This window comes from Alosa alosa, chromosome 5 (assembly GCF_017589495.1).
Source record: "Alosa alosa isolate M-15738 ecotype Scorff River chromosome 5, AALO_Geno_1.1, whole genome shotgun sequence".
Lineage (NCBI taxonomy): Eukaryota > Metazoa > Chordata > Actinopteri > Clupeiformes > Clupeidae > Alosa > Alosa alosa.
In genome coordinates this window covers 23,434,537-23,447,022 of record NC_063193.1, presented here as the reverse complement: position 1 = coordinate 23,447,022, position 12,486 = coordinate 23,434,537, and the positions used below count along the sequence as shown (strand labels likewise).

Genomic DNA, 12,486 nt, shown 5'->3' with positions numbered 1-12,486 from the left:
GTTCCATGCAGCGCACACAAATCTGTGGCCCCTCACACGTCTCACAGTGGGGGTCACAGGACACACACACTCCCCCCTCTGGGTAACCACTGCAGAAAGGACACACACACACACACACACACACACACACACACACACACACACACACACACACACACACACAGCAGTTAGGAAGTGTGGATAGACGTGAGTATTGATAAAGGATGACACTGAGGATCTGTGTGAGTGTGTGGTATTTAATGAACAGAATGGCCTCTGGACTATGACAGCCATTCATTTATTACAAACACATTAGCACGTCCACAAAACACTGAGAGACAGTAAATCTGTCCACGTTATATAGGCATCCCGAGCCATCAAATTCTGTCCACACAACACAAAGTTGTAATACAGAAATCATGATGTACATGAATGGTTTGATATATTTCATGAGTCAGCATGTTATGGAAGGAATTCCATCCACCAAAGCAAAAGCTGTTTGCACTTTTATAGACATCATTCATAGACAGTACAGAATTTCACTAAAGTACAAAAGGAATTATTTCCTATATTACTGACATTATGATGCGCATACACAAGAGGACTTTGGTCCACACATTGTGGGAGTCAGCAGAATACAAAGTGTGTGTGTGTGTGTGTGTGTGTGTGTGTGTGTGTGTGTGTGTGTGTGTGTGTGTGTGTGTGTGTGTGTGTGTGTGTGTGTGCGTGCGTGCGTTTGTGTGATTAGATTAGATTAGATTAGATTCAACTTTATTGTGTGGTAAGTGAATCTGACCTCTGACACTCGGGCACACAGCGGCCATCTTTGAGGTAGAGCTGGACAGGTGTGGACTGGCAGAGCTGGCAGCTCTGTGCGTTTTCACACTGCGCACACCCCGACACACACTCCTCACAGCGCCGCGACGACCCGTTCCCAAAGCTCCTTGCCGGACAATGCCTCACACACCGCTGATCCGGAGCAAGGAAGCGACCTGCACACACACGCACACACACACATGTATAAGAGAAGATCGGCACAGACACGGTAACTGAAGAGAAGAGGCTTATATACAGTACCTGAGTCGCAGGTGTCACACTGATTGTCCAATGGACCAGAGCAGGTGCCACAGTCAGAAGAGCATGACAAACACTCCTCCTTTTCTGAAAATCACACACACACACACACACACACACACACACACACACAGATAGAACCATACACAAATCCACACACTCATCCAGTAGATAGAAACATACAGATACAACCACACACAACCAAACACAAGGAGGAAACAGAGGAGACAATGTGCATTCGTAAGCTCTGTGTGAGTGTGTGGGGCAGTACCACTGAGGAATTGATCCTGCCGGCAGGTGCTGCTCAGATTAGTGTGGACACACTGCCCATTTTCCAGCTTCAGTCCATCTTCGCACGAGTCACAGTCGTCATGGGCAGGGCCCTTACAGGTGCGGCAGCCATGGTGACAGTCCACACACTCGCGGCGCTCCGCGTCACCATAGAGACCCTCTGCACACTCCTTCACACACTTGTCATCTGGGAGGACGGCATCCCCATCGGCATCAGACACAGACATGTGGCCACAGGTTAGCCGTACGCACAACAAGAAAACACACACACAGGCACACACACACACACACACACACAGAAATCTACACTGAACTTACACATGATATATACAGGGAGACACAAAAACGCGAACAGAAACACACATACTGTATGTACAGAGTTAGGAAACTATCTTGGTTAAGATCCTTGGAAAAAACATCATATAAAAAAAACTCCAATACACAAATGCATGCAAACAGAGATAAACTGTTTTTTTTACCTGACAGGTAGTAGTCATCCTCGCACCAGTAGCACTGGGACTCGTCACAGATGCGGCAGTGATGCTCACACATCTCACATACTCGCGTGCTGTTCACTCCAAACGTCCCATCAGGGCAGTGCCTGTGGCACATTACCCCGTACCTGACCACAACAGTGGACGCATGATCATCATACCAGACCAATTACCTGACCAGTGGCAGAGCAAACTTCCTATTCTATATTCTATTCTGCAGCTGAGCTTTTATTTTGATATAAAATTGTGCATGCATAATTAGCTTCACTCTGATTGGCCAACATCTTTAAGCATCTTCCAGGTGTATTGCTAGATTCCTAACAAGGGAGAGAGTGATGTGATGTGGAAATTACGCTTTTCTAATTGGCCTGTGCTCTATGACTTGTTTCTAATTGGCCTGTGCTCTATGACTTGTTTCTAATTGGCCTGTGCTCTATGACTGTTTCTAATTGGCCTGTGCTCTATGACTGTTTCTAATTGGCCTGTGCTCTACGACTGTTTCTAATTGGCCTGTGCTCTATGACTGTTTCTTGCTATGGCCATTACAAGTACAGTACGGAACAGTCAAAAAGGCTGGTACGTCCCCTAGTCAGACACACGTATCTTATTTCAAAGCCGACACAAATACTTTAAAGTAACCACAGAAGACTGCGTGACTCACTGGTAGTAGTCAGGGTAGCAGGTGTTGCAGTGGAACCGATTAACTGCAATAGACAGGGAGTCATTATTGGTGTCTGCCTCTGTGTGAATTGTGTGTGTGTGTGTGTGTGTGTGTGTGTGTGTGTGTGTGTGTGTGTGTGTGTGTGTGTTGGCATGTTTTTGAAGAACGTACTTGTTAAGCAGCTCTTACAGCCCTCCTCACAGGTCACACACTCCTCATGGTCATCATCCTCCATCTCGCCTGCACCACACACACACACACACACACACACACACACACACACACACACACACATTTTGAAGGGAATAGTTGAAACCAGAAGTTTACATACCCTTAGCATACCCATGCTAAAGTTGAAAATAAAAAATAATAAAAAATAAAAGAAAATCGGTTAGCCTATTAGCTGGTGTGATTTGCATTGAGCTCAATGCAAACTGAAATAAAACCATGCCAATCTCTAGGTATGGTGAAGGGTATGCGATGATGTGGGGCTATTTTAATTCCAAAGGCCAAGGGAACTTTATCAGGATGCATAGTATCCTGGATCAATGAAAAAAACTGTCTTTTAAAAATAAAAATCTGCCTGCCTCTATGGGAATTTAACATAGGGGTATGTATACTTATGAGCACCTGTATTTTAAGGAAGAACATTTATTTATTTACAATACATTATTCATTCACACAGAAAATTGGTGTCCTTAAAGGTTGGATTTTTCCTCATTTTTTCAATTTCAAGAGGTCAATTTCCAAAAGATTATTTTGTATTCCTCTTTTTAGTCAACTTTAGCATGTGTATGCTAAGGGTATGTAAACTTCTGGTTTCAACTGTATATAGCAGCTCTAGAAAATTAAGAGATCACTGCACATTTCTCTGTCATCATATGGTTGCTGAGCGATGGTCATATTCAAAATGAATAGACCACTGCATTTGAATATGACCGTCATCAGAAAAATGTGCAGTCGTGCAGTCATTTCTCCCACAGCTGTATTGTATATATTTGAGTGAGACAAAATAGTATGCTGTATGTTATTACCATAGACAGTCATCATGGTATAAATGAAATATATTTCTCTCTAAACCAGGTCGGACTGTTCTGTCTCCATCAGTCACGTTCTCCTCTCTCAGCCCTGTTGTTTGCACTCTCACACATCCTACTGTCTCATCCCCTCTGTTTGCCCCTGTCCCATCGAGGGGTTTTGTGCTTTTGTTTAGTGGGTGCGGTTATGCGCAGGCCTCACCCTCCCCGCAGCTGAGCGGTAGGCACTCTCCGTCCTTGGGGTAGAAGCCAGGGCTGCAGTGGACACACGTCTCAGCGGTCGCGCACACGCGACAGTGCTCCGGGCACGTCTTGCACTCACTGCGCGTCAGGAAGTGGTACGGGAAGTGGCCCTCGGGACATGAGTCACGGCACTGCCCCTCGAACAAATACCGGGCCACCCCAGAGCTATCTGCAAAGGGACGAAAGAGCAGGAGAGAGAGGGAAGAGAGAGAGAGAGAGAGAGAGAGAGAGAGAGAGAGAGAGATGGAAGGCAGGAGGGAGAGGAAGACAAAAAATACAGAGAAGGAAAGGGATGCAAGCCAGAGAGAAAGACAGAGGGGTGGGGCGAGAGAGCAAGAAAGAAAGTCAGTGGAGTCCAAAGTCAGAGGAGACAGAAGATGCAGAGTGGACAAGGGCCAAGAGGGAATGGAAGTGTCGAGTCAAAGAAAGATGCAGCAAGAGGGAGGAGAAAGAGAGGAAGGGGAATCAAATAGAAAGAAGAAAAAAGAGAATTCTGATTAAGATGCTGAGTCCATTGCTTCATGTGCAATGTACCGACTCTCAGTGGCTGGACAGGTCACCTGTGTCGCAGCTGGTGCAGTTGGTGGGGCCATCGTCTGAGCACTCGTGGCACGTGTGGTGGCACAAGCGGCAATGCCCCCCCATTGCATACTTGCCAGAATCACAGCGAATTACACACCGTCCATTATCGTACAGCCTGCAGATATCAACGCAAACACAAGGAAGAATACACGACAGAGTCAAGGACAAGCACGCAAAACAAGCAAAACATGAATTACATACCTGTGAGGACCAATCACAGTCACAGGCTAGTAGAGCATTCCAGCCCATTCTCCATCCAAATGAAGTGACCAGTGAGTGGAGTGGAGTGGAGTGGAGTGTGCAAACTCAGACACGTACCGCATGCGGGAACAGCGCATGCAGTCCTCAGGCTCCGGTCCAGTGCACGTTTCACAGCTAAAATCACAATGATGGCACTGCTCATGTCTACTGTAGTACTCTCCTGAGAAAGGAACGAACACACGCACACACACACACACACACACACACACACATACATGTGAGTTGCCCCTGCAGCACCTGCAATGGCCAAACTATGTTGTTAAGTGAGCATGCAGCCATGAAGAGTGAGCCCATGTCAAAGCCCTGGTGAGTGGTGTGGCAGCAGCAGCAGTGTTGAGTGGAGGGGTGATACTGAGGGGTGCAGGAGGGTTAGAAGGGTTGGTGAGGGTGGACGCTTGGGGGTTGAGACTCGCGCTCTATGATGCCAAGGTAGATGAAGTCAGGCCAGAGAAGCTGAGCTTTACTACATATGGGTTAGTTGGCAGCTAAGCAATGTTTCATACACACACACACACACACACACACAACAGTGGTTATCATGAAAAAAGCAGTTAAGTGTGAGTTCATGTCATGTTCATTAAGAATGCCAGCAAAAAAAAAAAAAGAATATAGCTTTTGTTACTTGGTTAGTATGCCAATGTAAACACAAACCACTCCTTCACTGTCATGGTGGAGTAAACACCCTACCCCAGGACCTCACTGACCAGGAGACAGGGAGCCCGCAGTGAGCAGAGGCCTGCAGTAACACACACAGCTAGTGGATGCTTTATCAACATTTCATCTTAGTTGTACTTTACAATGACAGCACACGTCCAGAGGCACATCTCAAGGTTTTATGTTGATCCTTTTAAAGACATACTTAGTGCATTTCTGAATTCTTTTACAAGTGAACAGCACAATGTCTCCTTTGTTTTTAAACAAGTCATCACACAAAGCACATTAAGTTAGCTGGCCTTTTATTATCACATCCTTGTTGAATTGAGAAAAGAGGATACTGAAACCTTACCTAGAATGATTGACAGAGGATCTGTGCTCTGGATACTGTTCATCCATCCATACAGAACAACAGGTCACAGCATATATCAACTATCAGGGATTACTAGTGTGTGAGTGAAGAGCAAGATTCTGAGGCTGATTATCTCTTTTTCTATGGAAGGGTCAACACGTCAGCACTTTTTTGGTTTGTGCTTGAGTTAAGGTGGTATTCTGGGAGACATTTGCTTGTTTGAGGGAGCAATTTACCGACTTTCAATACACACTGTAATCATGCTGTTGAATATTTGAAAAGCTACCTCCACTTATGCAATACCATGTCTAGTTTGACTTGAGAAAACGACACATTTCCCTTGTTCTTCTCAGCACACCATTGTAATCTCCAAAACAGCAGATCTTTCAGTCAGTCAGATATGCACTCTTCACATCACACCAGCCTTCTCTTCCTCCACATCTTTACTATTCATATGGTTACTCCTTAGACCTTGGACAGACCTTGCTTAAGCTTTTCAGATGTGTGACCGCATGTCAGCTTTCCTCTAACCTCTGTGCCATTTCTCTTGCTTATATGTGTCTTCCACACCAGCTCAGCTCTCTTCGTGTTCCTCTGCTCTTCCTTGGAATAGCAGGAATAGTTTCTTTACGTCCACCTTTCAAACAGCATTCTCCGTTTCTAGACAAATCCACATTCTGCATCATTCTGCAGCTTCTCATTCAAACAGCATTCTCCGTTTCTAGACAAATCCACATTCTGCATCATTCTGCAGCTTCTCATTCAAACAGCATTCTCCGTTTCTAGACAAATCCACATTCTGCATCATTCTGCAGCTTCTCATCACATGATGAACATTTCACCACCTGAGTGATCCTTCTGAGGTGCTCCTGCAGGTGAGCTTCCTCTTCCTTGTATGATCTTCAGTGTAGTATCCTCTCTGTAGTTTAATCTACTGTCCCATTCTCAGAGACAGAAACTACACTCATGGGATAGACTGACAGGAGAGATCGGACACAAGTGGTTTGTATTTTCTTTTGTCAGGAATGAGTTTGTCTCAGTCAATTCCTCTTTACTTATTGAAGAGCACAGCCACAATAAGGACATCAGGAAGTTTAGTGCTGCCTGATTGAAGAGCGCAGCCACTATACGGATTTAGTGCTGCCCAAGAATGCAAATTCCTCAGACATCTTTGCAGCTCAATGCACACTGGGGCCTACACACACACCAGCACTCTCTTCAAAACACACAAACACACCTGCTGGACACACATCCCTTATCCCAACCACACCACAGCATGACAGGACAAAATAAACAGATGTGTGTTGCTCTGAATCATATCAATGCATCTCCACAGCCTTTGGATAAATCAGCATCAAACTCAACATTCACTTTGACCTAAACCCCACCATTGGGGAAATAAAGGACCCCACACCTGACAAATAAAAATCACTGGATTTAATTAATAAAAATAATCAAAACATTATCTACAGGACTTAGATAAATTAATGATTAGCATGTTTAATGAAAGCATTGGAATATAGATGCATTCATTATTGCATTATTACTTTACTACTCAATGCAACATTATGGGTGTGTTTGTTGTTTGTTTGTTTGTTTGTTTGTGTGCTGGGGGGGCTCTGGCTCTTGTTTGAGAGTGGGTGTAAGTAAGTGAGTGAGCATGAGTGAGTAGGAATGTGAGAGTGTGAGAGTGGGTGTGCGCAGGTCAGTGGCTGAGAGAGTGACCAGGGCGTGACCGAGTCTGTTGGCATGTGCAAGTGGATCTGGGAGTGAACATGTATTTGCATGCGAGTGCCTTTGTGTGTGCATGTGCCCATTTGTGTACGAGAGCATGAGCGTGTGCCCACAGCATGTGTGTGCCCACAGGAGAGTGAAGTCAGACCAGATGCTGCTGTGTGTTAATCCGTGTACGTGTGTGTGTGCGTGTGTATATGTGTATGTAGAAGTCTGAAATGCAACAAAGCACTGGTGCACGAGCGTGTGAGGAAGTGAATGGTTGTGATCAAGTGAACATGGACAAGTGTGTGTGTGTGTGTGAGCGAGTGGAAACAAGTGTGCTTGTGTGTGAGCATGTGCACGTGTGCGAACAGAGATGTCCCTATGCAGATAGGAGACCAGATAATCTTGTTTATTTACACGTTGCTGAGGGCTCATGAACGGTCTAAGAACAAAAACACACACTCATACATGCACGCACACACGCACACACTCACACCCTCTCACTCACACGCACACACACACACACACACACACACACACACACACACACACATACACACACACACACACACACACAGACAGTGGACTCCTGTGACAGGAGAGAGCAGACAGGTGATTTGGCATCCATGCTTTGGTCATAAATACTGACACGTGGTTCACTTTTATTCAGGCAGTGCTGATGCTCCGCTACAGAAGGTAGGTGTGTTGTTGTTGTGGCGCCGCCGGCGGAGACGCAGTCCCGTGCATGGCGTGGGCGGGCGGGCGGGTGGAATTGGCCGTGGTTTCAAGAAAGGGGCAGGGGCATTAACCGCCCCTCTCCTCCTCCTCCTCCTCCTCCCCCCCTTCCCCTCTCTTTCCCCCTCGACCCCCGTCAGCCCTTTAAGGAACATGTTCTACAGCACAGCTGCTGCAGAACCTTTCGCTGGCACAGATTGTTCTTTTTCACCAGAACACAGAAGCTGCCCTCAGCCCACGACTCTTCATTTGCTTTCCAGAGGACAGGAGGGGGGAGGTGAAGAGAGGAGAGGAGAGGAGAGAGGAAGACCGCAAAGGGGGGATTGAAGGAAGAGAAAGAAGAGGAGATGGAGGGATGAGAGTGTCGAGAATCAGGCGTTGGTTGGTTGGTTGGTTGGTTGGGTTCGATCCATCAGACAGACAGGCAGAGAGAAGGAGAGGGAGAGAGAAAGAGAGAGAACACACATTTAGAAAGTGACAATAATCAGAGAATCAAACACATTCCAACGGCATTGTGGGATTGTGGTCAAGTCCTGTCAGAAAGCCTGGGGGTCACTCCCCCAGAAGATCTGAGAGGCCACAGGAGGGGGTCTGTCACACACTCTTGACCAACTCTCAGCTGTTTGTATCAGTCCTGTGTGTTTGTATGTGTATGTGTTTCAATAAAGGCTTAGTGGTGGCCAGATGACTTCAGCACTTTATGCAAGACTCCGCCTGGGGAAGTATTGTCTGGTGTTTGGACATTCATCCTTTTCAGATTTGCCTTTACCTGCATCCTGGTCTAACTTGGGTTGGATGTGTATAGCTTTTCTTGTTTTTCTAAAAAGGCTGATCAACCTTCTAAAATCTACCCACAGTGGGACAAAATCACTTCTCATGTATGAGAAATCTGCTCAACTACTTTGAACTGTGAAATAAATAACTTCCCAAATGTCTGAATCAGAATAAACACAAGCTGATCCCATCAATATTTAGATGAAATTCCCAAAACCAGCTGTTTCTTCTCTGACACAGAGAGAGCTACATGCTTGGCTCTGTGAGACTACAAAACAACTGGGACCACAGTGTACAATCAAGTAGGAGTGGAACAGTGTCATTGTGCTTCAAACCCTTGGAATAGGACTTCCCTCAGTCTGTTATTACACAAAACTGTGTGTGTGTGTGTGTGTGTGTGTGTGTGTGTGCACCTGTGCCTACACATGTGTAGTCTGATTGTTCCTGGGCCACAAGGTGAGTGAGTGACAGACAGCCATGTGTGGTAATGACATGCACATATTGTATTATTTATCAATCACAGAACAGAATGATTCAGTGTACAGAATGGGCACCGGGCAGGGAAGGGCAGGGCAGATGGAAGAGAGAAGTAAGAGAGGAGAGAACAAAAGGTGGAGAGAGGAAAGGGGTCACAAATCAGGAGGGAGGAGAGGAGAAAGGCCAGGAGAGAAGTAAAAGCAGAGATGGGGGGATGAGATGAACGGAGGAGAGGAGACAAGAGGAGGGATGGACTCACCATCTTTGCAGATAGTGCTGACCACACACACGCCATCCTCCAGGTTGTAGCCGTTCACACAGACGCTACAGTTGCGCTCGCCTGGCCCAGTGCACGAGAAACACGTGGAGTCACACCTGGGGAGGAGAGAGGGGTTCAGAGGGGGCAGGGAAACTTACGACTATTTAGCAGGACATTTCATTCAAACTGACTCTCAACGGTAGGTTGGGGATTTGAACCTGGGTTAAGCGACTGTCCGACGGTGCGAGTACCACGTACTGCTCTACTCCACCCACCATGTGAATGCTAGTCACTGGCCACAGTCAATGTGAATGCTAGTCATTGGCCACAGTCAATGTGAATGCTAGTCACTGGCCACAGTCAATGTGAATGCTAGTCACTGGCCACAGTCAATGTGAATGCTAGTCATTGTTCAGCAAACAGTTGTAGTGTGCACATCCCACCTTCTGGCAGGTGCAGGACAAAAGAAAACTATACTCATTTGAAAAAATATAATGTCCGCAACACTGCTATTGACTCCCAATTATTTATTGCACCGTTTCGACCCTGCTGGGTCTTCTTCAGGCAAATGACTGAAGAAGACCCAGCAGGGTCGAAACGTTGCAATAAATAATTGGGAGTCAATAGCAGTGTTGCGGACATTATATTTTTTCAAATGCTAGTCATTGGCCACAGTCAATGTGAATGCTAGTCACTGGCCACAGTCAATGTGAATGCTAGTCACTGGCCACAGTCATATGTGTCTCCTCTACCTGCACTCCTATTCACACAGATGAACACACACACACACACTCACTTGCGGCACGATTTTTGGATGTCTCCATTCTCGCCCTTCTGCTCGGACATGTAGTACCCAACACTGCAGCTGGACACACACCTCCAGTCCTCAAGGTAGTAGCCCTCTGCACATTCATGACACGCCTCCATTCCTGTACCTACACACACACACACACACACACACACACACAATTAAAATGTGATCCCACATAAACATACTTCAAAGTCATGAGTAACATGGAAAATCTCTTCAACTCCTCCCACACATAGGGCAGCTGTGGTTAGGGCTTCGGCCTTGTAACTGAAGGGTTGCCGGTTCAATCCCTGACCAGTGGGAAAAATGTGGGTGGGGGAAGTGGTTGAGCACTGCTCTCCCATGCCCACATCCACGGCTGAAGTGCCCTTGAGCAAGTCACCTAACCCCTCACTGCTCCCCGAGCGCCACTGTAGCAAGGCAGCTCACTGCTCCGGGTTAGTGTGTGCTTCACCTCACTGTGTGCTCTGAGTGTTTCACTAATTCACGGATGGGATAAATGCAGAGACCACATTTCCCTCATAGGATCAAAGGAGTATCTATACTTATGCACACAAACAAAGTAGAAATGTGGAATCACCATTAGAGGTGATGAAAAAGCATCTTTTGGCACACATGTGCAACCAAAGAGGGCCCAGTGGCGCAGCGTGTGAGCAAACAGCCTTGTTTATGACAGCTGAGAGAATTTCAGGGACACTGTCCACAAGGGTCGGCAGGGCGGAGGAGCACAAACGCACTCGACTAGCAACGAGGCTGCCAAGGAGGAACAGTTAAACCATGACCACACCAACAGCCTGATGCAAGCAAATAGGAGTGGAGTGTGTGTCTGTGTGTGTGTTTGTGACCGAGACACACAGAGATCATGTGTGTTTATGGCTTTATATGTGTGTGTATATTTGTTTGTTTGTATATGTGTGTGTATATTTGTGTTTGTATATGTCTTACCAGCACATGTTGCACACGCAGAGTGGCATGGCTCGCACGCTCGTCTGTGCCCGTTATAGTAGGTGCCCGGCTCACATGCCAGCTGACAACGGGTGTCCTGCAGACTACACAAAAATAAACAAAAACAAACAAAGAAAACCATGAGGACGAGAAAAGAGAAATATAGAAACATATGAGACAAGGGGATGGAATGAGGGGAGGGAGAAAGAGAAGGAATAGGAGAGGGAGAGAGTGAAAAGATGGAAAAGGAGGACAAGAAAGACAGAGAGGAAGAAAGAGAAGAAAGAATGCAGAGGATGACTGACAAAAAGCGTATGATCTCAGAGTCTGACTACTCATGATGCATTCTAAAGACTTCTGCAGATGTTTCACACAAGGACGGGAATGTCCGAGAAATCTGTGTGTGTCTCTGAAGCAATGGCGCATGGTATGTGTGTATGAATGACTGAGTGCATCTGTGTATGCGGTGTTAAACAGTGTACTCAACCGGACAATACATTTATGTGCAGTGCCCAATGTAAACAAATGCTTGTGTGTTGAAATAATCAGACAGTGTTTACCAGTGGTGTGTGTGTGTGTGTGTGTCTGTGTGCGTGCGCATGTGCACGTGTTACCTAAGACCAGGCTTGCACTCAGTACAGATGTTTGCAGTTGTGCACTTCTTGCAGTTCTCTTGACATTTTCTGCACTTTTTTGAGTCTGACACATGAAATACAAATACACACATTAGAAATAAAACCACTCATACAACCTCATCATCTAGATCAATGCATATTACAATACTACATCAGCAGTCCACACACACACACCTGGATGTAGCATAATGTTTTACAAAAAACAAAAAAATTCTACAATTTGTAATAAAAAAAAAAAAAACAGTACTGTATACATATCCAAATGTGGATGTGTTTGACGGAGTGATGCTATATACCCTGGTCCAGATAAAAGCCATCAGGACAGGAGGGCACACAGGTCTGGGCTCCCTCTTTCAGGTAGAAGCCTTGTCTGCAGGAGCTGCACTGGTCACTGCGGCTGCCCACGCAGGACTCGCACAGGGCCGAGCACTTCTTGCAGCGTTGACGGTCATCAGGGAAGAAGCCCGGTGGACATTCCGACACACATGTCCTGTGGCAGGACA

At 46.2% G+C, this 12,486-nt stretch overlaps 1 protein-coding gene across 3 annotated transcripts in view; it reads right to left on the bottom strand.

Moving 5' to 3' along the window:
• pcsk5b (proprotein convertase subtilisin/kexin type 5b) overlaps positions 1–12,486 on the bottom strand; it is a 36,283-nt gene that overhangs the window by 4,491 nt on the left and 19,306 nt on the right. Inside the window, exons 16-30 of one of the 3 annotated variants that reach the window (XM_048242778.1) lie at positions 12,280–12,473; positions 11,963–12,047; positions 11,349–11,452; positions 10,389–10,527; positions 9,593–9,708; positions 4,680–4,782; positions 4,340–4,476; positions 3,739–3,948; positions 2,671–2,739; positions 2,500–2,542; positions 1,824–1,966; positions 1,325–1,531; positions 1,057–1,140; positions 776–971; positions 1–89 (exon numbers count right to left, since the gene is read on the bottom strand). The exon at positions 1–89 is cut by the window's left edge and continues 123 nt beyond it. In XM_048242778.1, coding sequence (XP_048098735.1) covers positions 1–89; positions 776–971; positions 1,057–1,140; positions 1,325–1,531; positions 1,824–1,966; positions 2,500–2,542; positions 2,671–2,739; positions 3,739–3,948; positions 4,340–4,476; positions 4,680–4,782; positions 9,593–9,708; positions 10,389–10,527; positions 11,349–11,452; positions 11,963–12,047; positions 12,280–12,473 — 1,919 coding nt within the window. Of the gene's footprint in view, positions 90–775; positions 972–1,056; positions 1,141–1,324; positions 1,532–1,823; positions 1,967–2,499; positions 2,543–2,670; positions 2,740–3,738; positions 3,949–4,339; positions 4,477–4,679; positions 4,783–8,201; positions 8,335–9,592; positions 9,709–10,388; positions 10,528–11,348; positions 11,453–11,962; positions 12,048–12,279; positions 12,474–12,486 lie in introns of those variants that run through there. The other 2 variants (XM_048242779.1, XM_048242780.1) reach the window with 2 other exon arrangements.